At 47.5% G+C, this 27457-nt stretch overlaps 1 protein-coding gene across 2 annotated transcripts in view; it reads right to left on the bottom strand.

The window, feature by feature from the left end:
- The window catches only part of GART (phosphoribosylglycinamide formyltransferase, phosphoribosylglycinamide synthetase, phosphoribosylaminoimidazole synthetase), a 31185-nt gene extending 8561 nt beyond the window's left edge, over positions 1-22624 (bottom strand). The window contains exons 1-16 of one of the 2 annotated variants that reach the window (XM_068179479.1): positions 22569-22624; positions 22311-22381; positions 17992-18140; positions 12862-12957; positions 12122-12296; positions 11382-11493; positions 10127-10195; positions 9269-9394; positions 8639-8726; positions 8170-8255; positions 7430-7598; positions 6673-6904; positions 3424-3518; positions 2414-2523; positions 1592-1790; positions 291-539 (exon numbers count right to left, since the gene is read on the bottom strand). In XM_068179479.1, coding sequence (XP_068035580.1) covers positions 291-539; positions 1592-1790; positions 2414-2523; positions 3424-3518; positions 6673-6904; positions 7430-7598; positions 8170-8255; positions 8639-8726; positions 9269-9394; positions 10127-10195; positions 11382-11493; positions 12122-12296; positions 12862-12957; positions 17992-18136 — 1951 coding nt within the window. In that variant the 5' untranslated portion in view covers positions 18137-18140; positions 22311-22381; positions 22569-22624. Of the gene's footprint in view, positions 1-290; positions 540-1591; positions 1791-2413; positions 2524-3423; positions 3519-6672; positions 6905-7429; positions 7599-8169; positions 8256-8638; positions 8727-9268; positions 9395-10126; positions 10196-11381; positions 11494-12121; positions 12297-12861; positions 12958-17991; positions 18141-20689; positions 20835-22310; positions 22382-22568 lie in introns of those variants that run through there. The other variant, XM_068179477.1, reaches the window with a different exon arrangement.
- Between the last annotated feature and the right edge of the window lie 4833 nt (positions 22625-27457).

The raw sequence follows: 27457 nt of genomic DNA, 5'->3' as shown, positions 1-27457 counted from the left end.
GAAATGGGAATCAATACAAAATGGGGGAAATCTCAAAATAGCAATTTGGATAGTAATGAGCATTGTACTAGAGAGAAACACAAATTTCTACCTTTTTTTACTTTTTTAGCCCACAATTAATTATTCATCCCCCTCCCTTTTCCTTTCCTGCACACGTGACTCCCAGGAAAAGAAGAAGATGAAAACACGCTAAAGATGGAATGATTTTCTTCTTTGTGCCCGAGAAAAGTTTGAAAGGCCCAGACAAAATAACTGTGCCAGCTGTTGGGAGGCACAGGAGGAAGCAGTACCCAGTGTCTGATCCCCGGAGACACCGACGCGGGAGGAGAAATCCAGGGAGGACTTCTCCACGATCTTCCTGACGAGGCTGAAGCCGTTGCTGTGGACCCCAGAAGATGCCACCCCAATGACCACGTCCCCCTCAGTGATCCTGTCCAGCTGGGGCAGCATCTGCCCTCGCTCCACGGCGCCCACGGCAAAGCCGGCCAGGTCGTACTCGCCGGGGGGATACATCCCCGGCATCTCGGCCGTTTCTCCTCCTGGGGAACAAAAACACAGCAAAAAGGCGCTGAAAAAGCCTGGCTTTAATCATAGAACCCCAGAATGGTTTGGGTTGGAAGGGATTTTAAATTTCATTTCATTCCACCCTGGCAGGGACACCTCCCACTGTGCCAGGCTGCTCCAGCCCCAGTGTCCAGCCTGGCCTTGGGCACTGCCAGGGATCCAGGGGCAGCCCCAGCTGCTCTGGGTAAAATCCTGCCTTTTTCTCCCCTCTTCCCACTTTTCACTCCCTGCCCTATGCTCCAGCTTCACCTGCTTTTTTCAGTCCTGGTATTTCAGCTGTATTTAATAAGGGCTGGATCAAATGGAGGATGGAGAAGCCAAAAGGCAAAATGGGGAGAAGTGCTTGGCCACCCACCACGTAAATCCACAGTTAATTGTGCAAAAAAACCAGGGAAGAGATGAGCCCTCACCCCCTCACTATCAGGGGGTGATGAGTTAAATTTGTTGAGCTGAAGGTTCAGCTCTTGCAGAAGGGCCTGCGGAGTTTGAAAGTCTTGAACTGGAAATAAAATCTTGACATTTTGGTGGTTTCATCACAAGGTCTCACCTAACACAGACCTTGCTGCAGCATGAATGGGGTGATTATATTTGATAAATGTAGAGAACACCTTAAAACAAACATAAAGCTGACCAACAGTTCATGCAGGAAAAGAGTAAACCAGGGTATAAAGAGCTTCTTGTCCAAAGCTTATAAACAGACCCATAATGACACCCACTGAGAAAGGACTTGTGTTCCTAACTTCCCCAAAAAACTGGAAAAAAGCACAGAACCTTTTCTCAACATCTAACCTAAATCTGTAACTGAACCTAATCTAAATTTAACCTAAACTTTAAAAGTACTGATTCCTTCCACTGATTAAGATTAAATTCCACTGATTCAGATTAAGTTCCCTGAAAGCAAAGACACGGAGCACTTTGCTTTTTCACTCCTCCCAGATTCTTCCACAGAGTAGGAAGCCAACTACATTAAAACCAACTAAAAGACCTCGCAGAAGGTTTCTCACATCCCCCTGAGAAGCGTTCCTACCCAAAAGAGCACATCCAGCTTTCCTGCAAGCATCAGCAATTCCTGCAATGACGCCCTGAGCCACTTCCACGTCGAGTTTGCCGCAGGCAAAATAGTCCAGGAAGAAGAGGGGCTCAGCTCCCTGGGCCAGGATGTCATTGACACACATGGCCACCAGGTCCTGCCCGATGCTGTCGTGTTTCTGGCACTCCTGTGCAATCTGCAAGACACGGGGAGAAGCCTGGGATCAGCTCTGGGCCCCTGGAACACCAGGCAGGGTCTGGAAGGGACTGAAATCAGGAGCGGAGTCTGCGAGCAATGGACCAAAATCCCTCCTGGTGTTCTCTGAGGAGCAGCTTTGATTATTATCATCTCCTAACTCTCTGCAGGAATCATTCCTGTCTCCACTGGCAAATCCAAAAGGCACTGAGAAGGAAACTGTGCTGCAAAAGGGCTTCCTTGCAGCCCAAACACAACAGCAAACGTGGGATTAAATGTTTTTCCCCATCAATTAATCTTTTCTGAGGGTGGAGATGCTGCCTTTGTGAAACAAAATTCCTGATTATATTCCTAATATTTAAAACCCAGTTATTTTAGGCATCTTACCAATTTCTGATATTTACTGATGATATTATCATATCAACTTCTGATAGATGATATTATCATATCAACTTCTGGCTATTTACAGGTATTTAATTATTTTGCCTGAAGAAGGGCAATTTCAGTTTCCATCCCCTTTTCAGAAAGACCAGTAGGTATTTTTACAAGACAACTGCTGTTTTCTGATAGGACATTTTCCCTTCTGTGCTGCTTTTCCTTCTTTGCCATGGATTTCCACCTTACCTTGAGTTTGGTGCCGACGCCGTCGGTTCCAGACACCAGGATGGGATCTCTGTAACCAGCTGCTTTCAGGTCAAAGAGCCCAGCAAACCCTCCAAGCTCTGCATTGCAGCCTGCCAGCCAGGAAACAAGAGAAACAGCCCAGCTTTACTCCCAGGGGCTTCTCCAGCATCTCCACCACAAATTCTCTCCAAGGTTTGGCAGCACCACTTTGCTTTGTCACCAGGAAACTTTTCTCTGCCATTTAGAAGCTCTACACTGAGTAGCTCCTAATCTGCTTAGGTTGGCTTTGTCTTTTTAATTTATCATTAGCCTAAGCCTAAAAATCCCCAACTTTGTGACTGAGCGGTCAATAATTCTGTAACTGACAGATTTCCCCCTTGCACTGTGAAACACGGGAGAAATTGTGGTAAGATTGTTGTACTGGTGTGAGAAAAATCTGTATTTTTCCCTCCATGTATACCTGACTTCATTAGAAGGTTCTCAGTTAATTTGAAATAGAAGGGCAATTCGTTAATGAATATTTTAAATCTGTCCAAAGAATCACAAGGACTTGCTAGAGCAAGATGTGCCTGAACCCCAAGAACAAGGATGAATCCATGCTGATTCAACCAAGCAAAAGAGGTGTGTTCCACATCTGTCTCAGGAATTCTACATCTCAAAACCTTTCTAAACGTTCATCCCCCCAAATGATGGAGTTCACTGTGCAGAAAATAATAATCCATGGGATCAAACTCAGTACTTAACGGTGAAATTTTTGCTTGCATTTATCCTGACACAGTGCTGAACTGTGCCCTCTAACACTCCTGGCATTCACGAGATGGAGTTTAGAGCCATTTGGGGATTAAAAGCTGTGCATTTGGAATAAAATCACAGGCATTTGCTTACCACAGGTTTTCTTGTGTCATCTAGAAACAGGCAGGACACATAAATATGAGCTTTTTATCAAGATCAACTGGTAAACCTCACTGCCAAGAAGTGACCAAAGCAGGGGCAGAAGGTTCTTGTCTTACCTGACCTTGATGTGGCTGCAGCAAAGGGTTTGATCTTCTGCACCAAAGTGTTCCCTGCTTCAATGTCCACCCCACTGTTCTTGTAAGTCAGGCCTCTGGAAGAGTGGGGGAAAATGGGATGGCAGCTGATTACTGAATGTATTTTCAAATAAGATTTACTTCCTTACATCCCTGAGTGGATGAACTGTGCAGAACCCCATCCTGCTGTCTGAGGAGGCGCTGCCAGGAGCGGTACGCGGATAATTCCAGAGTTTTGAAGGTGTTATCAGAGCATTGGGACCATACAGCCAAATCCCAAAATAAAACAAGAACCAAACCCCTGACAACGAGGTGGGATAGGCAGCATAGACCTGATTTTGCAAGGTTTGAATCCACACAGCCCATGGAATCCAAGCTGTGACTGAACCCCACCCTGTCCCCAGCCCAGAGCTCTGAGTGCAACCTCCAGGCCTTGAGGTGTCAGTGGGAAAGCTCCAAACCAAACCAAGCACAAAAATGCACAACTGGGTCAGAGCAGGGCTAAGCTCAAGTCATTTTTCCACCCACAAGTCTCAGATGAATCAATAACCCCCAGGATGCTTCCAGGGTTTTACAGCTGCAGCTTAAGGGTTGCCTCTCCTTATCACTGCAATGATCCCACCGCAGAAGCAGCCATGCCTCTTTCTTACTTCAATGGGCTTTCTGTTAAAGAATATAAAATGCATTTCCATCCAAAGACCCAGCTTCCTAAGGTGGGGCTCAGGAATCTAGAAGATGTAAGCTCTGGGTGGGGTTTATGTAAGATCAGCACACTGGTACAAACTGGTGTCACCTGTGTGTCCCCACAGCTCCCTGGGGACACGAAGCACCAGCTCTTATTTACAGAAGGACCTTTCCTTTCTGGGGACAGGGACTTTATAATGACTTTTCACTGCAGCAAACACAGCTTGTGCCAGTTCAGCAGTTGTTATTCCCAGGCTGTCAATGGCCTGAACCAGGTGCATCCCTATTTTAGATCCATCCCTGTTTTCTCTCTCCTATGGATGGGATTCAGCCTGAAGTTTAAATTCTAAGGGTGTTGATTAACAAGGACAAATACAACAAAACAACTGAAACCCATTTAAATTTGACTCAGCTGAACAAAAAAAAAAAAACAAAACAAAAAAAAATCAGTTAATCCACAAAACCCATCCCAGGAACCAGGTCAAGAATTCAAACATTGAAAAAGTCAGACACAAATGCCTACAACTGCACTAAATGGAGTAAATATTTTTGTACTCTACCTATTAAAACTTATTGTAAGATGTGGGAGGGTTTTTTAGGATCAAAGGTATTTCTGTTGTGAAGATCATTGCTGGAATATCTGGAATTGATAAGACTTCAAGTGCCAGAAGAACTGGCCCAGGAGAAATGTTGCCAGGAGAATCCAAAGGTGCCTGCACTCACAGCATACCCCTGCCCAAAAACTGGCAAGAAGACAAGCATTACCCCAGGCAGCTGTTCAGGCTGTGAATAAGACTCAAGGAAATATTAGCCTGCAACAACCAGAGATCAAAGTCAGCCCCTTTCAGTCTGAATATGATAAATGTCCACCAGAATTGCACCATGTTTTTAGGAGTATTTCAAATTCATTAGATTTTTTTTTTTTTTTTTTTTTGCTATCCGCTTTGATCCTTTAAATGGGTCTTTAATTCTTTGAATTTTCTGGAATACTTTTTATAAAGCATTCTGGCTATTTTCCTGAGGTGAAATGCCTCAGGACTGAATCCTGCCAGGCTGCCAAGAGGAGGCGAGTCCTGACTTCCAGAGCCATCCCCCTTCCTTCACAGAGTCCAAAGGGGACACTGGGGCTTGGAGCACCCTGGGAGAGTGGAAGGTGTCCCTGCCCATGGCAGGATCAGGATGAGCTTTAAGCTCCTTTCCAACCCAGCCCAGTCTGGGGTTCTGGGACTGAAGCATCCCTCTTGTGCCCCTTCAGGAGAAGGTGAGCAGCCTCCAGGGCCGTGGCCCAGGCACCGACTGCAAAGAGCCCCCAGGAGCCTCCCTGTGCAGGCAGGGATCCTCCAGGCAGGCATTCCAGGCAGGAGCCCTGCTGGCTGTGGCCCAGGAACTCGGTGTGGGAGGGAACTGCTCCAAGTGTCTCCTCTTGCCTCACTGACCTGTTTTTTTTTTTTTAATGCTACAAATCCCAGTTCCACCCTGTCACATCAATTCGTCAACAGATGCAGAGCACTTGAGAGAGAAAGAAGACTAAATACCAACACCCTTGTTCTTTTAGGAAGTTTATTGATCATAATTTTACAAAATACTAATCAGGATACACTGCCAGCAGCAACAGAACTGTCACTGAAGTGCTTCCCAGCCTACAAAATAACCCCTTGGGAAAAGGTATGTTGGGAGCTCACTGGAGCAGAGCAGTTTCTTACTAGGTAAAGATGAGTTTAAAAACTGCAAGAAGCTTTCAGGAACATTAAAGAGACAACAGGACTCCCTGCTATTAAAAAACAAAACAAACCCCACACCCATATGATCTCCAGAGTCTTACAGTAAATACTGTGCCAATTAAAGGAATGAGAATGGAAAGAAGTGATGAGTCCTACCCTGCTGTTAGGCAGCTGTGCCAGTAAAATGTAAATCCCAACAAGGTAGGGGGTTCAAGGTAATTTTAACCATTTCTAAAAGCTAAAAAAGAACCAATAAGCCAGCTTGAACTTTGTTAATACATAAAATCACAGACTCTCCTGAGCTGGAAGGAACACACAGGTATCATGCAGTCCAAGCCCTGGCCCCGCACAGACACCCCAAAAATCCCACCCTGGGCATCCCTGGCAGTGCTGTCCAAACACTCCCGGAGCTCTGGCAGGTTGGGGCTGGGACCACATTTAATATCATTAAATATCAGACTTCTGGACAAGACAAACCCAGAGCAAAAGCTGTGATCCGAAACAAACCCAGAGCAAAAGCTGTGATCCAAAGTCCAAGAAACAGAAGTTGGCCTTCCCTAAACCAGGCCTAACAACTGCAGCAACACAGGTCATTCCTGTGTGCTTGTCACTGTAGTTTAACTCAGATTTAGGAGAATAAAAACACGGATCAGGCATTCAAAATATTCCTCCCTTGGCTGGTCTTGCTGAGGCTGAGTACAAGGATGGGGTTAAAACTTGTCAGGAGCTCCACAGAACATCAACACCAGTTATTAACATCAACCAGGGATGTGCTTAGATCCTTTTCACCCCCGTTATGCCCACTTCAGGGATTTGGAATATCTACCTGGATTGCCTGAGGAAGGCTATGGCCCGGTAGCCAATGTCCCTCCTGTAGATGGCCCCCTGGAAGTGGATGGCAGCCACTCCCAGGTTGGCCTCCTGCAGCGCCGTGGGCAGGTCCTCCTTGATGGCCGTGACTGTGAGCACTCTGCCCCCACTGGTCACCACCCTGCCATCCTTCAGGGCTGTGCCTGCGTGGAACACCTCCAGGCCCAGCTGCTTGGCCTTAGCAAGCCCTGTGGGTGTTGTGAAAAACATCGGCTGTTGGTTAGAATGTTCTCAATGCCGAGAGATCGAGCACTTCGTGTCTGAAAACCACAGTCAAAGTCAGAGTGATCCTGCTGGGAAATGGGAATAAATCTGTAAAAAATACCTCTGGAGGAGAGACAAGTCTACCTGTGTGCTCAGGGACGTGGGAAGAGGTGTTTAGCTGACAGCTGACTCCAGCTGGGGTTTTATGCCTCGGTGGCCCCCAGAGCACAAAACGTCAGCATCAGCGTGACCCAAGAACCCTGATCAGAACCACCTGACTGCAGCAGGTATTAAATATCAATGCTGTGCCAATATCAAATAACAACGGCGTGGAGGACTGAAAATACACCAAAATAAACTGAGATGTGTGAAAATTCAGCTGCTCTCGCTGAACCAGAACCAGGGTTTCTATGAATCTCAGCTCCAGTGATTCACCTTCATGCAGCAGGAGAGAAGAGGGAGAGGCCGGGGGAGGATGAGCCTCCTGCAGCTCCTCCTGCTCTGTTTACCTGTTATTTCCAAACCCTTGGGATATGTCCCTGGATAGCCTTGACTAGCCATGACCACAGTCACAGCTGCACTGTCCTCTTTCCAGGCTGGCATGGAGCTGGCCAACCTCCTGTTGATCACTGCCTGCATAACCTCGTACAGGTCACTCCTCAGCAGGGGCAGAATCACCTGCAGAAACACAGAGCAGCAAATCAAACGAGGTCATTGTCTTCCCTGGCCTTGAAAAGACACCAGTGCAGCTGTAAAAGCAGCATTAAATATGCCCACGTATTGTACTTTCACACATCAGACATGCAGTGTGTAACCTGAGAGCCCTTAAAAATGCTCGTCCTTGAAGAGAGAATTTCTGTGGGTAAAAGAATTGCTGCATATGGAAAGGAAAGGGTGAGGACAAAGAACTTTATTTGTTCTGAAGAATAGAAATTAAGAGTTTTGTTCCACTTGTCAACAGGGAGCAAGGAAAAATCCAGAATCCATTCCAGAGAAGACAGGGAAGTGCTGAGCTTGTCTCAAGCTGACCTTTGCAAAGCCCAGACTTGAGTCCAGCCTACTGAAATGCCCGCTGGAATGGAATGGAACAATTTCCTAACAGACCTTCTGCCTTGAACAAACAACCCAAATATTTTAAGTCTTGGTGATTTAAAATTCTGATTATTCACCCCAAATATGATTAACAACATTGGTAAATGGTCACAGATTTTACTCCTCCCATAATGCCAAATTGTACAAAATAACTCACCTGACACTCTGGGTCACCAAATCTGCAGTTAAATTCCAGAACTTTAGGCCCATCTTTGGTGAGCATTAATCCAGCATAAAGCACACCTGGAACGAAAAATGATACAAAAAGATCTCTCAGGAACTCACTTGTTTTGAATCTGTTGATAACAGGGTTTAAAAGGCTGCCACCTGTGCTCAGTGTATTTGAGAAATGGTAAAAAGAAATCAGGCAGAAGTAGTTTTCACAATTTTACAGCTAATTTTGGAATATTTTCCTTTCTGTTCCTCCTCACTTGAGGAATTATCCCCTGTTCATGACCTCTGTTGATTTCCATGGACTCTGAATCAAGGCTCTGGTACCAAACCCAGTTCTTAATAAACCAAAGCTGTTTCCCTTAACCTCCAGTGTGAGTTAGGCTACAAAGAGGAAAAAGCAAAATGAAAGGTTGTTCTCCTTATGATTAAAAATCCCAGAGTTTTGTACGTACCCAAATAGGGGACACCTTCTTTCCTCATGCCATCGACAGTCTTCTGAAGAACAGTCTCTCTTATCTTCTGCAGCAAATCTTTGGAAACCTAATAAAAAAGGATTAGAAACCAGTGTTTGTAAAAATGGAGGGCTTGGTTTTGTGTTTTTGAGAGCCAAGCAGAATTCTTGGATAGTCTCTTGCTCACTCCAATGGAAAGCTAGGAATGTTCTTCTCTCTATTTCTGCCAATAGAAGTTCCCTATCAAACAAACCCCAAACTACCTCAAGCCACAGGCAAAATTCACCATTAGCTTTGTTTGGCACAAAGCAAAACTGTGGGTTTAGGCCCTTGGTTCTGATGAGCAGCATCTCACAACACTTAAATCCCAATCAAATACAAGGTTGCAGACATAACACTGCCTACTTTATAATTCCAAGTGATTCAGTGGAGATACCTCCTCTCCAGAGAAATGAGTGGAGCTGGGGTTTTACTTGGCCACGTCTGCTTTAGGCAGCTCCTTCCATGCAGCAGAGCCCATTCCCTGCTGCTCCTCATGCTGGAATTAAACATTCCCACAGGCTGTCGGGGACAGCTGGAGTGAAACATCCTCATCAGTCCCTTTTCCCTTCCTTATCAATCCTTCCTCACCTGAGGAGCTGGGGAATAAGCTCCCATCCCTCCTGTGTTGGGGCCCTCATCTCCATCCATCAGCCTCTTGTGGTCCTGGGCGGGGGGCATGGGAGCAATGGTGACACCATCACTGAAACACAGGCACTGGAACAAGGACAAGAGTTAAAAGTCCTGGCTATGGTCAAAATTAAAGTGCAATTAGTGCAAACAGAGTTGATTTTCAGTGTGACAAATGGATATTTAAGAGGATGAACTCTGCCTCCCTGATAAAATAAATGGTGGGGTTCAAAGCATTTGCCTTTTCCTCAGGAAGCAAGGGACTCATTTTGTGTGACCTTCCTTCAGAAATCAATATAACCTAGAAAAATGATACCATCAGCAGTTGCACTGAAGAGAAACACTAAAAAAGTTTTTAAAAAATTAAAATACTGAATGATGGAAATTACTTTTTCCTTTCCCCTCCCAGCCCCTGCCCCAGAAGGAAGGCATTACATTCCTTTCAAGACTTCTTTTCCTTGCTGATAAAGCTATTTACTTGTGAAATATTTATAAATTATTTCGATAGCAGTTGTTTTTATCCTCAGTATCTTCAGAATAACAAGGCTGCTGGCATCTTCTGGAACTGGATGATGCTGTGCACTCAAACTGGGTAATGTTGGACTAATGGGAGCAGTACTCAAAACCATTTTACAATGCTAATTCTAAAACCAGCAAGGATCCAAAATAAGCCACACAGCTGTCTCTAACCAATACTATTTTATTTATAAGCAGAGAATGGTTTAAATTTAACTGATAAAATCCTCCACTCTGTAGGTGAAGGCACTTAGTGAATCCCAAACAATTTAGACCCAAAGTGTTACAGTGAGATGCACTTACAGAAATTTCTTCTCCTTCAAGAAGTTCTTCAACAACAACAGTTTCCCCAGCTGTGCCAAAACTCTTATCCTAGAGTGAAACAAAATCTCTTTAGTTCTGTTTCAGTTTTAAACTACTGAAAATGCAACAATGAATACGTATTTTTAATACAGCCGAAAATGCAGCACAGGTTTGAGATGATGAATCCATTCTCCCCCCAGGGATGTCAGCAGTGGTGAAATCCCTACTCCTCTTCTCTCTTTATTCTTAAATAAATGCAGGGTTCATTAGTAAATACTTTCAAATGGCAGAGGTGGTTTGTGGTTAATGAGCAATTCCTCATGCTCTGACTTCTGAAATTCACCCCAACAGCAGTGGCAGCCAAGTCTCCAGTCTGCACTTTCACTGGATAAAAAAGTGCAATTTTATACAACACATAGGAAGGGAGCAGGATTCTCATATGCCAGTGCAATGTTTGAACACTGACTGCATATTCTGGATAATTAAGAAATTAAGAACAACCAGCCCACACTGCCAAGGTGATTTTGGGGGTCGCTGGAAATCTCTAACTCGCAGGTTTTTTGTAGAAGACATCGGGCCCTGTTCAGACATGAATTGTGCAGTGACCGTAGACCCCCAGAATGACTGCAGCACCCATGCGCTGACTCCTGAAGCACAAGTGTGTCACAGAATGTGTCCCGTGGATCAGCAGAGCTCCATGGAATTTCAGGGTGCTGTGCTGCTGACACCAGCTGAGGGCCTGAGCTGGGAGCCTCAGCTCTGTGCTCCTCACTGGCACTGGACAGATAAAATTACTTCACTTGGCCTCACTTCAAATCTTGATGCTCCAAATACATTTGTGGAATATCCTTCCTCAGTGTGAACTTCACTTGAAATAATCCCAGCAGAATGTGATTACACACTGAAGTGCTGTGCTTGGTCCTAATGGTGCTTGTAAAGATCCACCTCAATCCCTGAGGGGCACCTCCTGCACTGTGGGACCTGTGGGATTGCAGGAGTCTCATACAGCGGGAAAAAAAAAAGGAATTGCATATATAAATAAGTGAAATAAGGGTGGGTTTTCATGAAGAATGGTTTTATTTCAGCCTACAGGAACTGTGCCTCAAGCCATAAATACAACAGTTTCACAGCTGGCCAAATAAAAGGGTAAAAGGTTTGATGTCTTACAGCCACGCTCCTATTACATGAAGTAAGGAACATCTGTGGTGCTCTGAGGCGGTGAAGAGCTGATTTGGTGTGAGACATTCCTTCTCACCTGCATGATTTCAGTGACAGCTTTGCAGGCCTGCTCCTTGGTCGAAGCCACGATGACTCCTTTGCCAGCTGCCAGGCCACTGGCTTTGACAACCAAAGCAGGGAAGGTGGCACTGCCAAGGCACAGGACACACAGTCAGCATCAACAGTCCTTGCAAGGACGTTTTGAACATTTCAAGAGTTGAAAAATCAAAGTACTTCTCAGTTTCATGGCAACCTTATTGAATAACACACCGATCACACCAGGCTCCTCTCGTTATGCTCTGCCTGAGAAAGGTTCCTGCTTCTTTTCCCCAGAAGGGAATTTCCTGACTGTTCATTACTGCTTCCCATTTGGGAATTTACTCTTGTACCATCTGGGGTCACCTGGCTTGCACTGTGATGAGCAGATCATCAGTTGCTGAGTAATTCTCCAGGTTTTTTTGGTGGAGAAAAGGGATAAGAAGCCAGCACAGATGGCTCTGAGCTGCTCCCTGCCTTTCCCCAGCAGGCAGAATGACAGGAAAAAACCAGCTTGTCCTACATTCTCCTGTAAAGAAGTGAACTTGCATTCCATTTTAGAGCAGGAGGAACCATTTTTCTCAGACTTGCTGCAGTTTGAGAGAGTCATGGTAGGCAATCCTTTGAAACCTTTACAGAAGTTCTACCCCAAAGGTATGGATACCTGAGCAATCATTGATTGGTTTGGACTCTGTCAGCACTCTGCCAGTCAGAATATGTCTAAAATGCCCAGAATTGTACCTGTTGATAAAGGCACATGCTGCTTTGGGATCAGTGAAGGATTTCCATCTGGCAGTGGGGATCTCGTGACGATCCAGAAAGGCTTTGGTAAAGCTCTTACTGGACTCCAGCTGAGCTGCCTTTGCTGTGGGGCCAAAACACTTGATCCCAGCTGCTGTCAAGTCATCCACAATTCCTAAACACAAAACATGTTATAAGTCTCCAAATGCTTTGTGGGGGTCAGGCCAGCCAGCCCAGGGCTGCACTGATTCCTTGGAGCAAGAATGCCAGGAACAGAAGTCATCTGTGACTGCAGTGCCTGTTTTCCTCAGTGGAACCAGGAGCAGTAACCCTGCACCACTGCAGGCCCCCAGGATGCACTGGGTTTGGGAAGGGATGACAATCCCACCTCGGTTTATGACACCTTTGAGCTAAAAGTCAACATGAGTCTGTGGTGAAGATGCCAAAAGGTTTAAGCAGAAAAACTACCAGCATGTTTATAATTAGTTTTTGTTACCAAGATTCAAATTATAATCATTTCAAAACATGAAAACTCCATAGGAAAACCAAAACTGGCTTTCTTGCTCACACACTACCCTTCAGAAATTCCTTTTCACCTCGGCACATCTCTGGATTTCAGGGAAATCCCTTTCTGTTTTCATTCAGACTGGAGACACTGCTGAGTGATGCACAGATGAGGACTAAAATTTACTTTTCTTCCTAAATGCTGAAGGCTGTGATTTCCACCTTGTGTCTCTTACCAGCAGCAAGAGGAACCTCAGGACCGACCACCACCAGCCTGATGTCCTGGTCCCTGCAGAACTGGGCAACAGCAGCGTGGTCACTGACTGGAACAGCTGTTGGAGACACAAAACAGGGAAAAATCCCATCCAGAGGTGCTCCTCAGCACTGAGTTATCACAGAGCATCACCAGCCTCCCCTTCTGGGCTGCCAGGTCACTGGGAACCTGGAGGAGTGAGGCCCACACTGACAGAGACTCACCCAAAACACAGCCCCAAACCCCAGGCAAAGGCTCTGGTTGGACACCCACTGTCAGAGTCATAAATCACAGAACCATGGAACATCCTGAGCTGGGAGGGACCCCCAGGGATCCCCCAGTGCCAGCCCTGCCCTGCCCAGACCCCCACAACCCCACCTGGGCATCCCTGGCAGCGCTGTCCAAAGGCTCCTGGAGCTCTGGCAGCCTCGGGGCCGTGCCCATTCCCTGGGGAGCCTGGGCAGTGCCAGCCCCCTCTGGGGAAGAACCTTTCCCTGCTCTCCAGCCTGAGGTGCCCTGGCCCAGCCCCCGGCGCTCCCTGGGTGCTGTCCCTGTCCCAGAGCAGAGATCGGAGCTGTCCCTGCGCTGCCCTCGGGAGGAGCTGCAGCCCCGGGGAGCTCTGACCTCAGGCTGCTCCAGGCTGAGCTGACCCCGGGACCTCGGGGGGCCCCTCCAGACCCCTCCCCTCCTCCACAGCCCTGTCAACCCACCTTGCTCCTGAGAGTGGGGGAAAAAAGCTCTGGGATCCCCTGGGCTGCCAGCCAGCAAACTGGTCTGACCCCTAGGGACACCCTGTTTGCCAGCATAAGCAGCATCACAAAGATCCAAGAAAACAAAAAACCCCAAAGGAAAAAAATACAATTTCTTTCCAGTGAGTCTCCTCCCTAAGGAGGGTCACTATGGCGCTTTACAGAGGTAAGACCAGGCTGGATGGGGCTTGGAGCAGCCTGGGACAGTGGAAGGTGTCCCTGCTCATGGCAAGGGTGGCACTGGGTGGGCTTTAAGGTCCCTTCCAACCCAAACCATCCCACAATTCTCTGGTTTCATGATCCTGGTGACAGGAGGGTGTTGGGGATGAAACAAATGGCTGGTGGTAGAATTCCAACTCATCTTTTTTCTTTTTTTTCTTTCTGTCTGTAGGGCTACCTAAAAACTGCACTAAACTGAGCCCTCTGAAAGCAAGGGGAATCAGAACTTTTTTTTTTTTTACATTATGTTTTACATTATGTGTGCTGTCATTATGGCTGAGGATATGTGGGCTTGGGCTGTTACAACCATTATCTTTCCAAAACCAAACATTCAGTGTGATGACACTTGGAATGCCCCAAACTGTGCAAACAAAACAAACGTCCTGCACCAAAGACAATAATGTCGATCCCATGATCCAAAAGTTACGCAAAAGGCCCTGCAATTCCCCTGGTTTATCACGAATAAATAAAGCCAAGGTCTGCAGAGGAGGGGAACACAGAGCCAGAGAGCCAGAAAAGAGAGGAGCCCAGTGTGGATTGGCTGCTTGTGCAGGGAGGAGACTGCACACACCAGGGCACGGTGCTGGCAAAGGGGGCACAGAATCCCAGGATCACCAGGGCTGGAGGAGCGCTTCAGGATCACCCAGTGCCACCCCAGCATCACCCCAAAGCCTGTCCCCAAGGGCCACACCCAGACACCTTTAGGACACTGCCAGAGACAGTGACTCCACCACTCCCTGGGCAGCTCCTTCTAAGGCCTGGCCACTCTGGCAGGGAAAAATTGATTCCAATCTCCAACCTGACCTCCCCTGGTGTAATTTAGGGCCATTTTCTCTTGTCCTTTCCCTTGGGACATGGCAATACACTGGGAGCTGGTGGTCTCCTCCAGCCAGTTTCTGGAGTGTGATGAGAGAAGAAGGGGATGACAGGATTTTGGTCAGTCCCACTGTGCTCCCCCTACCCTGGATGAATAAATTCACAGAATCATTGAATTCCAGACTGGATTGGGCTGGGAAGGACCTCAGAGCCCACCCAGTGCCACCCCTGCCATGGCAGGGACACCTCCCACTGTCCCAGGTGCTCCCAGCCCCAGTGTCCAACCTGGCCCTGGGCACTGCCAGGGATCCAGGGGCAGCCCCAGCTGCTCTGGGAATTCCATCCCAGCCCCTGCCCACCCTGCCAGGGAACAACTCCTTCCCATAAGATTTCCTGATTCCACAACAGAATCTACATTTTGGTTATCGATTTACCCTATTCAGGTGGGGTGGGGGAACACCCAGACAGAACACAAATAAAAATCACCTCCTTGGCACCTGTTTAACAGCCCAATTATTTTGTTCCACCAACAAAGGCATTTGACTCCCATGCGCAGCTGGTGCCAGTTGACTTCTGGCTCACCCAAAAGCACAACACACCTGTGCCAGGGCCTCCTCCATACAGGGAACAATTCCTGCCCGATATCCCATCCAACCCTGCCCTCTGGCAGTGGGAAGCCATTCCCCCTTGTCCTGGCACTCCAGACACTCCTGTCCCTCTCAGAGCAGGGGAAGGAGAGGGCCTGGAAGTGACCCCAGCTTTCTTGCTGCAGGTCTGATCTCATGATATGAACAGTGAGTGTGGCACAAGATTTACACGATGGAGAAATGTCCTAACAACAAACAGGAAGGAACAAATCCTGTTGTTTATCCATGATTTAACTTTCCTCCCAAATGCCATTTTTCTTGGGTTGTTGACTGAAAAAGGACATTTTTGTAGCTGTGTCTGACTGCTTCAAACAGGAGGACCCTGGCCCAAGGCTTTCAAGGGTGGAGCCTAAATTTCAGAGCACAAGCTCCACTGAGAGGTAAAATGTGACAGAAGGAGGTGTCAGGATGGTGAAGTCCATTCACAGACACACCTATTCATTCAGCAAGCCATTGTCTGGGCTTCTGCACCAAAACTGCTCTGATAATCCACCTAAATTAAATATAAACCTGTATTTAGGCACCCAAACGAAATACCACTTTATTGCTGGAAACAATTACCAGCTCAGATCAACCACAAGTTTTTTTCTCACTTGAGTACAAAGTTTGAAAGATTTAAGGTTGTTTGTAATTTTCAGCTCACTTTCTCACGTTTCAGTAATCACCCAAGACCCAGAGCTGCAATCCTAATTAAAAGCAATTCCATGACCCACAAAGGGAGGATGAACTTTCAGAGCAAAATCTTGATTATACCAAAAATCCCCCAGAAACCAGGGAAGGAATTCCCCAGATATTCCCAGATATCCCAGGTATTGATGCCCACACAACATAACAGGGCTCATGTGCTCCTGTAAGGCAATTCCCCATTTTCCACCCTGAGTTAAATCAAGGCCCCAGTGACAGCACTGGAATTCCTGAACAGGTGAGACAAATTCTTTCCTTAAAAACCCATATAAGTCAAACTCTTCATAAATTCTAGGTTCTTCCTGGGGTGGTGAAGATTTCACTCCCAAGGCACAGGTGAGCCCATGTGCAGAACTAAACCATTTATTCCACATGGAAATTTCATAGACCTGGCTCAAGATCAAGCATTTTCCACTGCTGGTGCAATGTTTTTTATGAGATGAAAGAGAGAAAAAAACCAAGGGGGGGGGGGTTAAAAAGGCACAGCTTGAAAAGAACTACTTGAATTTCCATTCCACAGGCCCTGCAGCCTGGCACTGACCCCATTTAGCACAAGGGTAAAGGGGATTTTTTGACTTTCTGATCTTGTCAAGCTCTTCTTTCCAGGCCTCTCCTCAGAGGTCAAACAGAGCAAAAAAAACTGGAGTGAGGAGCTCACTCACGATGCTGTGACTGGACAAAGAAATTCAGGACAAAGTTGTTTCAAAAGCTTGTAATTAAGCATTCCAAGGGAATTCTATTCAATAATTACCTGCTGTACCAAACCTGGCAGCACTCACGTTTCCACGTGAGACAGCGACACACAAAGCTACTCCCACACCAGCACAAGTGCAGAAAATGGATGTGTCTGATCTGAATATGGATCACAGTCATATAATATTCATAGCCATCATATCATATGGATATGAACATGCATCCTGTGCTCACTTGAACTCCACACCTTGTCACATGTTCTGAAGGGAAAACTGAAGTTTTAGGCAGGTTAAAGCCCCTAAATCAGGATCTGTTGTGTAAAGGACACAGGAATCTCTGTGGTCTGGACTGGTCCCCTGGGTGTCAGCACCCCAGACCAGGCTTTTTTGAAATGCAGCTCCAAATTCTGGATGCTCAATTTGCAACATCTGAAGCTTGATTTCTCAAAATTAGTAACTGGGAAAAGTCTCAATTACAGCCAGTCAGACCTTAATATGTTAAACCAAGAGCTCCAACCAAGCAGGCAGTACACAGAGAAATATTTGAAGATAACCTTGATTTCTTAAGGTCACTAAGGCAAAGGCATGAATTTATGCTCACAGAGTGTTTTTGTCACAGGCTGTGGGGATCAGGGGGTTTCAACACACTTCTGAGAGCACAAGAGGGAATTTAGGTGGCAACCACAGCAACTATCCTGAGCTGGATTCCCAGAGGAACAGCTCTGGCTGAATCCTCCAAACCCAAACCTAAAGAATGAGACTTCACACTTGGGATCTTATAAAATTAATTACACAACTTACACAAGGCTTTGTTCAGATACTTTTTTTTCCTTCTTAACTACATCTAAAATCTATTCACATGCCCAAAACCTTAAAAAATGGTAATCCATCATCATCATCCATCATCAGTTTGTTTATGGGTTATGTTGATTTATGGGGTATTGTTTTAAAGATGAGTTGGCTAAAGGTAAAAGGTTTTATTATTTATTTTAAAAATTATTTTTATTTTTGGGAATAGAGATTTTTTGGGGGGGTATAGGATTATTTTTTGTTTAAATTTTTTATAGGATTGTAGTTATACACATTAACCAATAAATCCTAAAATTAAAAAAAAAAATCTTAAATTAGTGAACCAAAACCACTACACAAAAATTAATATTTCCACCCAGTTTCAAACTAAAACCACCACAATCATCATTATTTCATTATCATCATCATCATCCTTTCACACTACCAGCTGTGATTTCGGCTCAACAACATGCTGGTTGGATGACCAAATTTAAAATTGGTATTTTTTTGGTTTTACCTGAATTGGAGATTTTCCCGTGCTCGGCTGTGCCTGCATTTCCTGGAGCCACAAACACGTGTTTGACGTGGGGGGACTGGGCCAACTTCCAGGCCAGGGCGTGCTCCCTGCCCCCGCTGCCGACCACCAGCACCCGCTCAGCCATGGCCCTGCAGGAAAGCAGGACAAAGGAAAACAGCTGGAATTAGCTGGGGGAGGTGGGGAAAGCAAGAGCTGCAGGGACCATGAAGTGCTGAACTTCATCAGATACACACTGAACTCATCAGTGATACACACTAAACCTCCAAGGCTGAGCTGACCCCGAGCACGGCAGGAACCCGTCAGGAAAAACCATCCTGGGTCTGACTGGAAACTGCTCCCACTTATACAGAAATCTGGGATAGAGGGAAAAACCCTGCTGAGTGACCAGGCTGGGATTTGCAGCCTAGAGAATCACAGACTCCCAGGATGCTTTGGGTTGGAAGGGACTTTAAACCCACCCAGTGTCACCCTGCCATGGCAGGGACACCTCCCATTGTCCCAGGCTGCTCCAGCCCCAGTGCCCAACCTGGCCTGGGTCAGGGATGGGGAGTCCACAGCCTCACTGAGCAACAATTCCTTGGAGAATCCAAACCTGCAAAGGTCAAAGCTCTTCTGATGCACCCACTGTATGAACAGAGTGTTTGTAGCTGGATGGGGCCACTCTGTGGATATCCTCAGTTCAGTCAGAGAGAAAAAGAGAGGGTTTTTCTAACCAGGCAAGAGCCTGGGAAACAGTTGGGAAAGAATGTAAATAATTCTCTAATCTCTCTTTTTCTCTCTGACTGAAGTGAGAATATCCATACCACTAAAGAGATTTTAGAGGCAATGACTGAAAATCTCTGAACACCTCATGGAAAGGAAAGGCTCCGAGCAATGAGACAAGGAAGTAACTTCCAGCTCTGGCTTTCTTTGGAGAGAACAACCACGAGGCCAGCAAGAGGTGGAATTAAAAAAGCTCACTCACACAAGGTAGAATGGGGTATCCACTCCACTCTCCCATTCCAGTGAGGTGTGGACAAACACATGGGCATGCTGCTGGCCAGTGGGAGTGGGAGCATGGGTGACCACGTCATCACCTGGGTGTGCACACCCAGCTTACGCACGTGGGGCTCACAGCAAAAGTACAACGTGTTCTCTGAGCAGCTCTGGAAGCCTGGGCTCCCTGAGATTTACTGCTGTGTGTACTCTCCACATATTTACTGATGGAAGAGTTCACTTGCACTGACAAAATCCACTAGAATTCAGAAAAACAGTAAAGAAAGAAAGGCAGGACGTAATTTATAAAGTAATTATGTATGTCCTTACTTGGAGCTAAAATAATAGTTTGGTTTCGGTTGGGAGGGACATTAAAGCTCATCCCATTCCAACCGGCCTACCATGGCAGGGACACCTCCCACTGTGCCAGGCTGCTCCAGCCCCAGTGTCCAGCCTGGCCTTGGGCACTGCCAGGGATCCAGGGGCAGCCCCAGCTGCTCTGGGAATTCCATCCCAGCCCCTGCCCACCCTGCCAGGGAACAATTCCCAATTCCCAATCTCCCATCCAGCCCTGCCCTCTGGCAGTGGGAGCCATTCCCTGGCTCCTGTCCCTCCAGGCCTTGTCCCCAGTCCCTCTCCAGCTCTCCTGGAGCCCCTTCAGGCCCTGGCAGGGGCTCTGAGCTCTCCCTGGAGCTTCTCCTCTCCAGCTGAGCACCCCCAGCTCTCCCAGCCTGGCTGCAGGGGTCAGCTCCCATTCTCCCACTGCTGGGGGGAGGAACAGAGCCCAGAGAAGAGCTCAGGACAAAAGGAGCCACGAGTGCCCCTGATGTAATCCCAGCACACACACACAACCAGGGTCACCCTCTTCACACAGCCGGTCACTGACCCGCACGTGGCCAGGGCCCGGGTGAGCTCAGAGCCCCCCTGAGCACGAGGGCAAGAGGGATGACAACACAAAATATATCTTAGAAAACCAGAAAAAAAAAAACCAAACAAAATCCAGGGGATTTCTAAGGGAAAAGCAAAAATGATCCAAAGCAGATTTTCAGATGAGGCAGGGATGTGCCTTTCCCTCACATCAGCTGCTACAGCTTGACTTGACTAAAGCTGCCCTGATGAGGCAAAATATCTGCATTAGGCAAAACACCCCGACAGAATAAAATCAAAATAAACGTGGATAGAAGGACAAAACACAGGAAATTAACACTGAGTTGTTTGCTATCAACTAATCACCTCAATTATCAGCTAATCAACTCCATGATTGCTTGCAATAAAAAAGCTCAGGCTAGGCTAAAAATGATCAGTTATGGTATAGATGTTTGGGAAACCATGTTTTGCTCAACTCTTTTCTATTACAACTCAAGCAAGAAGAAAAGATAAAAGAATGAGGGATACAGCAAAGGGGTGAATTAGGTAAATACAGTAATATAATAGTAAGGTAGAAGAACATTGATCACACAGCAGGCAGCTGTCTCCTTGAAGTTAAATGAGCATTGCCAGTGGTGCCCAGAGCCAGTGGCCACAAAACAGCACTTTTCAAGGCAAATTTTATCAGTAATAAGTTGAACTACAGACAACATGATTTTCTGAAAAAAAAAATAAAACTTTTAACTTTTAAAATAGTAAAAAAAAAAAAATCACATTTAAAAACGTTAAAACTTTAAACCGGTATGATTTTAAACCCAAGAGAGCCCCTACTCACTGTGTGCTATGTGTACCAGGCTGAGGAGAGCAGGACTCAGGAGCTCAGAGGCACAAAGAGAGCAAAGATTGGCAGCCCCTGGTTAAAATGTCCCTGCCCCAACATTCCCACCCCACTGATGACCCTGCAGCCAGCCAATGGAAGCAACTCCAGCTGGGAAGAGGGGACAGAAGCTTCCCTACAAAGCTCTAGCAGTGAGAGGCAAAAGCTTTGCAGGACAGGAGCAGCTCATCCTGTTGTTTCTAAAGAGAGAAATAAATTCTGTTCCATCCCAGGTTTTTGTTTGGTTGGTTTTTTTTTCAGTCAAAAACTGTTCATTAACCAGCTTGTGAACATTCTCTTTACATCTAAAAATCAGGATCTGCACTTTTGCAATAAATAAAAATTAGTCTATGTAATCAGCAGCATGATAAATAAAGGGTATGATGCAAATTATCATGGAATGCTTTGGGTTGGGAGAGACCTTTAAATCTCATCCCATCCCACCCCTGCCAGGGCAGGGACACCTTCCACTTGCTCCCAGCCCCAGTGTCCAACCTGGCCTTGGGCACTGCCTGGGATGCAGGGGCAGCCCCAGCTGCTCTGGGAATTCCATCCCACCCCCTGCCTACCCTCCCAGGGAGGAATTCCTAATTCCCAAAATCCCATCTAGCCCTGCCTTCCTTCATCTTAAGGCCCTTAAGAAATTCACACTCCACTAAGCCCACACTGCTGATCAGCACAGCCTGAAGTCCCAGTGACACTGTGGCCACCTCAAGGGACTCACCACGATGGCAACTCACTCCAAGAGTCACCTCCTTTTCTCCCCTGAAGTAACACATTCTGGCACTACTGTCAGATGAAGGAATTCATCACAAACAGGACAAAGCTTTCTGTGGGAGCAGTAAACAGAACAAGCCATGCCTGCTACTGTCAAATAATATTTAATCATTTTATATCGAAATGTGAGTGAAGATGAAGTTTCACACATTTGTTTTGAAGCTCAGTGTTATTTGTGCATCCCACTATGGTATCCTAGCAACTTTTATTTAGGAACGTGGCTTGAGAAGAACTTGTGGTGGCAGTGCCAGTTTCAGAGGCTCAGATGTAGCCATGGCAGCCTCTGTTTTATTTTACACTGACACTCAGAGATGTCATGGAGGCCCCTCTGCTGCCCAACAGGACCTCACTTTAAAAATTAAGAACCCAAGAGGCAACATTCCCTTTTAATTTTGTCACTAATCCAACAGTCAAAAATTTCTTCTCTAAAGAGCTAAAGTCATTCACAAGGTAGAAATTTACTCTGGGAGGATTATCACACCACCAGGATTTTTGGAAGCACCGTGTTAAAGATTCCAAACCATGGGATGTCATTACCTTCTGCACCCATTGTCTGCTTTGGTAAAGGAGGAGGAGATGTTTCTTTAAAAGATGTTTTAAAATGAAGATAAGGGACATTTCAGAAGAGGGTCTGTTGTTAGAGCCTTATATGAAGTGAGAACAGGAAAGAAGAAATGAGTTAATCACTCTGTGTATCCAGGAGGACAGGAGGCAAGGACAGAGAGGAGACAGTGAGACTCCCAGAGCTTATCCACGAGGATGTCAGGACAAAGTCAGCAGGGAGAAGCATCAGCTCAGAGACCTTTATCCTCACTGCAGGAAGGCAGCTGGGGCTCTCCAACAAACCAGGGAACCCTTCCTGGCGAGCAGGGCCTGTGGAGCAGAGAAAATCAAGTGAGGGAGGCAAACCCCACAGTCCTGAGAGCCTTCCCCACCCCAATTCCTGCACAGGGCATGGGCAGGCTCCAAACACAGGGAGCAGTGACATGAGGCTACGCAGGTGCTGTCCCTTCCTCAGTCCCTTCCCAGGGACAGGAGCCACTGACCTTCCCAAACTCACCCTGTGCACACACCTGGGGGTTACACTCAGCTCCTTGTCTGCTTTAGGAACAGAACTCTGTAAGAAAACGTAATCTCCTTAAGCAATTTATTCTCAAGTGTGATGCAAGATACCTAAATATTCAATCTCAGCTGGGTGAAGTATTTTAATAAGTGCCTTATCAGCTCACCTCAAACTACAGCAGGAAAGGTGCAACTACAATCAGATCTCTGCACTCCAGCACAAACAGCAAAGCTCACTGCTTCACACAGTGTATTTTTTTTTCTAATTAACTCCAGCACAAACAGCAAAGCTCACTGCTTCACACAGTGTATTTTTTTTTCTAATTAAGCTCCAGTGCTGTTGGTTTCCTCTGTACTCCTTTGTTTCCCAGCACTGGGATTCAGGAAAACTCATGTAGGTATCCAGGTTTCTTTAGATCAAAGACATGATCCTTACCCAGAGTGTCTAAATTCAGGGCCAGGTTGGACAGGGCTTGGAGCAACCTGGTCTCGTGGAGGGTGTCCCTCAACAGGGCAAGGAGCTGGAACTGGATGAGCTCTAAGGTCCCTTCCAACCCAGACCACCCTGGGAGGCAATGAACTCCTACCCTTCTTAGAGCTGAGTCTGAAGAACGGCCCAGCACTTTCCCAAACACTACAGACCCAAGCCCAGTGTCCCTGTGAAGATTCAAATCCACAACTCTCAGCCATGGAGAGGAGCTCTCAATTGGCTTTGGACTAAAGGACAAGGTTCATTCTTCCTCTTGCAGTTAGGCAGGAGAAAAAAAAAAAAAAAAAAAAAAAAGAATTCTCACAGGAGACAGGAAAAAGCCCAAATTGGGAAGGCTGTGTAGTTCCCACTGAGGGCTGTGTGTTTCTGACCCTAGCAGTCTGAGCTGTTTCTATTTTTTCATAGACCTGTTACGAGGTAAAAAAATCAAAAGAAGGGATTAGAGAAGAAGCCAAAACTTGCAACTTCCTCCTCTCAACTTCAATTCCCTCCTAGGATCCACCCTGCCATCCTTTACTCAGCTCCCAAACTCACCCACAGCCAGGCCAAGTGGCACCAAACCCCATGGGCTGAACCCAGCTCTTGTGCTCTCCGAATTACCCCATGGGTTGAGTCTCTCTGCCCATCCTGAGTGCTCCCAGAGCTCGGCACGCAGGAGGGGAGCTCTGAGCCAGCCTTCCCAGGGGATCTCTGCCAGCTGCTGGCCCCCGTTCAGGCCGGGGATGCGCAGGCTGCAGGTTCAGCGACTGCGGGTGCACCGGGGGCTGAGCTGCCCTTGCCTGGGGCAGCTCCCCATTGGTCCCACCAACCTCTCCCCCTGCAGGCTCTCCTTCCCTCTCCCTCCTGCCTGTGCCAAGGGAGTGCGGTCACTTGGATCGGGAAAACAATGCTGGAAAGCTGACACCACCATGGTAAGCAGTGCAGCAAAGTAGATTTGTCTGTATGGGTATATAGAGGAAATACTCCCAGCTTAGTGAGCTGAGGGGTGAAGGATCCCTGAGGGGTGAAGGATCACCACAGCGAGGACAAGGGAAGCAGCAGCACAGGGCAGCCAGGGAGGGTGAAAGAGCAAAGCCAGCTGTGCCCTCGGGTCATCCCCATGGATGGAGGGACCAGGACACACTGGGTGGCTGTCGATTTCTCGGGGTCCAGAAGGTCAGGGTGACCCCAAGATCATAAAGAGTCTTTTCTCCCTTAGCCCGACGCAGCCAAAGAAGGAGCCTGGAATGCTTCCGATTGCGCTTTCAAGGTTGTTTATTTATTCTTATCTAAACATTCTGCCTCTGACCTGCCGAGCTCTGGCTAGCAAGGAGGCCACGGCATTCTGGCCTCGAGCCTCGGGTGGCTCCCACGTTATATACTCAAAACTACGTGTACCATGTTTACAGTTCCCGTACCAATACCTAAGATCTATGGTGGACAGCGTGTCCCTACCTTAAACCAACAGGAAATGTCACCATCACAGCAAGACATGGAGGGCAAGGAGAAGAAGGTCAGACACGCCCAAATTCCTCCATCTTGTACCCCCCTGAGCCCCATTCAAAAAATCCCAAATTTCTGCTTTTCCACCCTGTGTTAGTTCAAATATCACACTACTCAAACCCCTGTGGCCTGCAATTCCTCACACAGAGTTGGCAGCTTTTTCCACGGGCTAAAATCAAAGCCACAGGTGTTTCTGACTTCATGCCAGGGTCTCCGAGACCCCTGCCAGGATCTCGAGACAGCCAGGGCAGCCAGAGGGATGTGCTGGACCCCCACAGGTGGCTGCAAGTTTGCATTCCCGTTCCCACTTCCTGCCCCAGCCTGTCCCTGGTCCCTGGCAGAGACACACCAGGGAACCAGGGGCGGCGGAGGCAAGACATCCACCTCTCTCTGCATTTTTTTCCTGTGTGGCTCAGTTTCCAGCGGGAATTCCCAGGGGGAGCCAAGTGTGCAGGCAGCTCTGAGGCACAACAAAAAACAGCCATGGCAACCAAACCTGCAAAATGGCCATAATCCCACAAGGGAACCGCAGGTTTAGGCTGGGGCAGGATTAGGCTCATCCTGAAGGATAAAAACACAGCCTTAGAAAACTTTTCACTTCCTCAGACTTCAACACATGAAGAGCTGCTTAAGTAGCTTGGAGGCCTCCAGAATCTGGTGGCAATTACGATTTGTAGTTAGAGCTTAGGGTTAAATAAGCTTGCTTAACTCATGTGTTTTATTTAGGAGAAATTCCTGGCTCTCACCTGGTCATATAGAATCATGGAAGGTTTGGGTTGGAAGGGAACTTAAAGATCATCTCGTTTCACCTCCTGCCATTCAGTGTGGTGCAGAAAACAAAATAAAAGGGAAAAAAAGTCATTATTATATGTGTCTTTCATGGCCCAAGCTGAAGCTCTGCAAGACAGGCCCCAGACATACCTGTGTCCAGGTATGATCCTCCAAACAGCTGCATTTGGCATTTTTCTAGGCAAAACACTCCCTCGAGTTTTGCTGCTAAAAATAAATAGGATCATAAACTTTTACAACCACCCTCACAGTACTAAATTTGACACCTCAAGCGACGTAGGATGCTGGAAGTGCTCAGTGTTTTGTATCATGATGATGGGGGGAGAAATACCCTTGAAATGCATTTTCTATTATCCTTTCAGCTATATACCCAAAAGAGTGGCATAAGTATTAACTCTGCTCATTAATTCCAATATCTACTGGATACATTTTTTTTCAATGCTTAAAAAGTTGGTAAGCCCCCAACTTTGCAAACAGCAGGGAAAGAATTCAAGTGAGTCAAAGTCCAAAAGCAGAGACGTTCAAAGTTTAATATTTACTTCAAGCAAATATTTCACCACTTTGGCCGTGAAGGCCAGGCCATGACAGGATTGCTATGAGGGCTGCCACGGTTGACTCTCACAATTAAAATGCAAATATCATGTATATCTGTTAGGAGAAGCTTTGTAGATTTACAGTTATGTTTTAACCCCCTTGTGCTGTTATCAGGGGTGGCCTGGTTTTGGGACGTTTGGGAGGGTGGCGTTGTTACTAGGGCAGCACCTGGCCTCCAGTCAAGATGTCAGGAAGTGATCTCCAGCACTGGACAGGGAAGGAGGAGTGGATGGGCAGAACTTCGGGAGGGGCTGAAGGGTTCAAAGCACATGGCGGGGGGAAAAAAATCCTTTGCTCCCGGCCCCGTAATATTTTCTCAATTCAGTCTTCTGTTGTATTTTGATAAAGTTTTAATAAACCTTTTAAATTGTTGAAAGCCAGTATCATTGCTCACAGGGCCATGCCGTGAGGGCCATGCCAGGAGAGGATTTGCCACGAAGGGGATGCCGTGAGGGCCATGCCCTGAGGGAACTGCTGCGGGGGGTGTGCTGTGAGGCCAAGCCATGAAGAGACTGCCATGAGTGGGATGCTGTGAGGGGCGTTCCATGATGGGGATGCCGTGAGGGCCATGCCCTGAGGGGACTGCTGTGGGGGCTACATTGCGAGGGCCAAGCCATGACAGGGATGCCCCGAGGGGGGTGCCGTGAGGGCTGAAGCCGTGAGGGCATTTGCCATGAAGGAGATGCCGTGAGGGCCATGCCCTGAGGGAACTACTGCGGGGGCTGTGCTGTGAGGCCAAGCCATGAAGGGACTGCCACGAGTGGGATGCTGTGAGGGGCGTTCTGTGATGGGGATGCCGTGAGGGCCAAGCTGTGAGGGCCATGCCCTGAGGGAACTGCTGAGGGGGCTACGTTGTGAGGCCAAGCCATGAAGGGACTGCCATGAGTGGGATGCTGTGAGGGGCGTTCCATGATGGGGGTGATGTGAGGGCCATGCCCTGAGGGAACTGCTGTGGGGGCTACATTGTGAGGGCCAAGCCATGAAGAGACTGCCATGAGGGCTAAGCCATGACAGAGATGCCCCGAGGGGGGTGCCATGAGGGGGGTGCCGCGAGGGCCATGCCCTGAGGGAACTGCTGTGGGGGCTATGCTGTGAGGCCAAGCCATGAAGAGACTGCTATGAGTGGGATGCTGTGAGGGGCGTTCTGTGATGGGAATGCCGTGAGGGCCATGCCCTGAGGGAACTACTGCGGGGGCTGTGCTGTGAGGCCAAGCCATGAAGAGACTGCCATGAGGGCTAAGCCATGACAGCGATGCCCCGAGGGGGGTGCCATGAGGGGGGTGCCGTGAGGGCATTTGCCACGAAGGAGATGCCGTGAGGGCCATGCCCTGAGGGAACTGCTGTGGGGGCTACGTTGTGAGGCCAAGCCATGAAGAGACTGCCATGAGTGGGATGCTGTGAGGGGCGTTCAGTGAGGAGGATACCGTGAGGGCCAAGCCGTGAGGGCCATGCCCTGAGGGAACTACTGCGGGGGCTGTGCTGTGAGGCCAAGCCATGAAGAGACTGCCATGAGGGCTAAGCCATGACAGCGA

Source organism: Anomalospiza imberbis, chromosome 2, assembly GCF_031753505.1.
Source record: "Anomalospiza imberbis isolate Cuckoo-Finch-1a 21T00152 chromosome 2, ASM3175350v1, whole genome shotgun sequence".
NCBI lineage: Eukaryota > Metazoa > Chordata > Aves > Passeriformes > Viduidae > Anomalospiza > Anomalospiza imberbis.
This window is presented reverse-complemented; position numbering and strand designations above follow the sequence as displayed.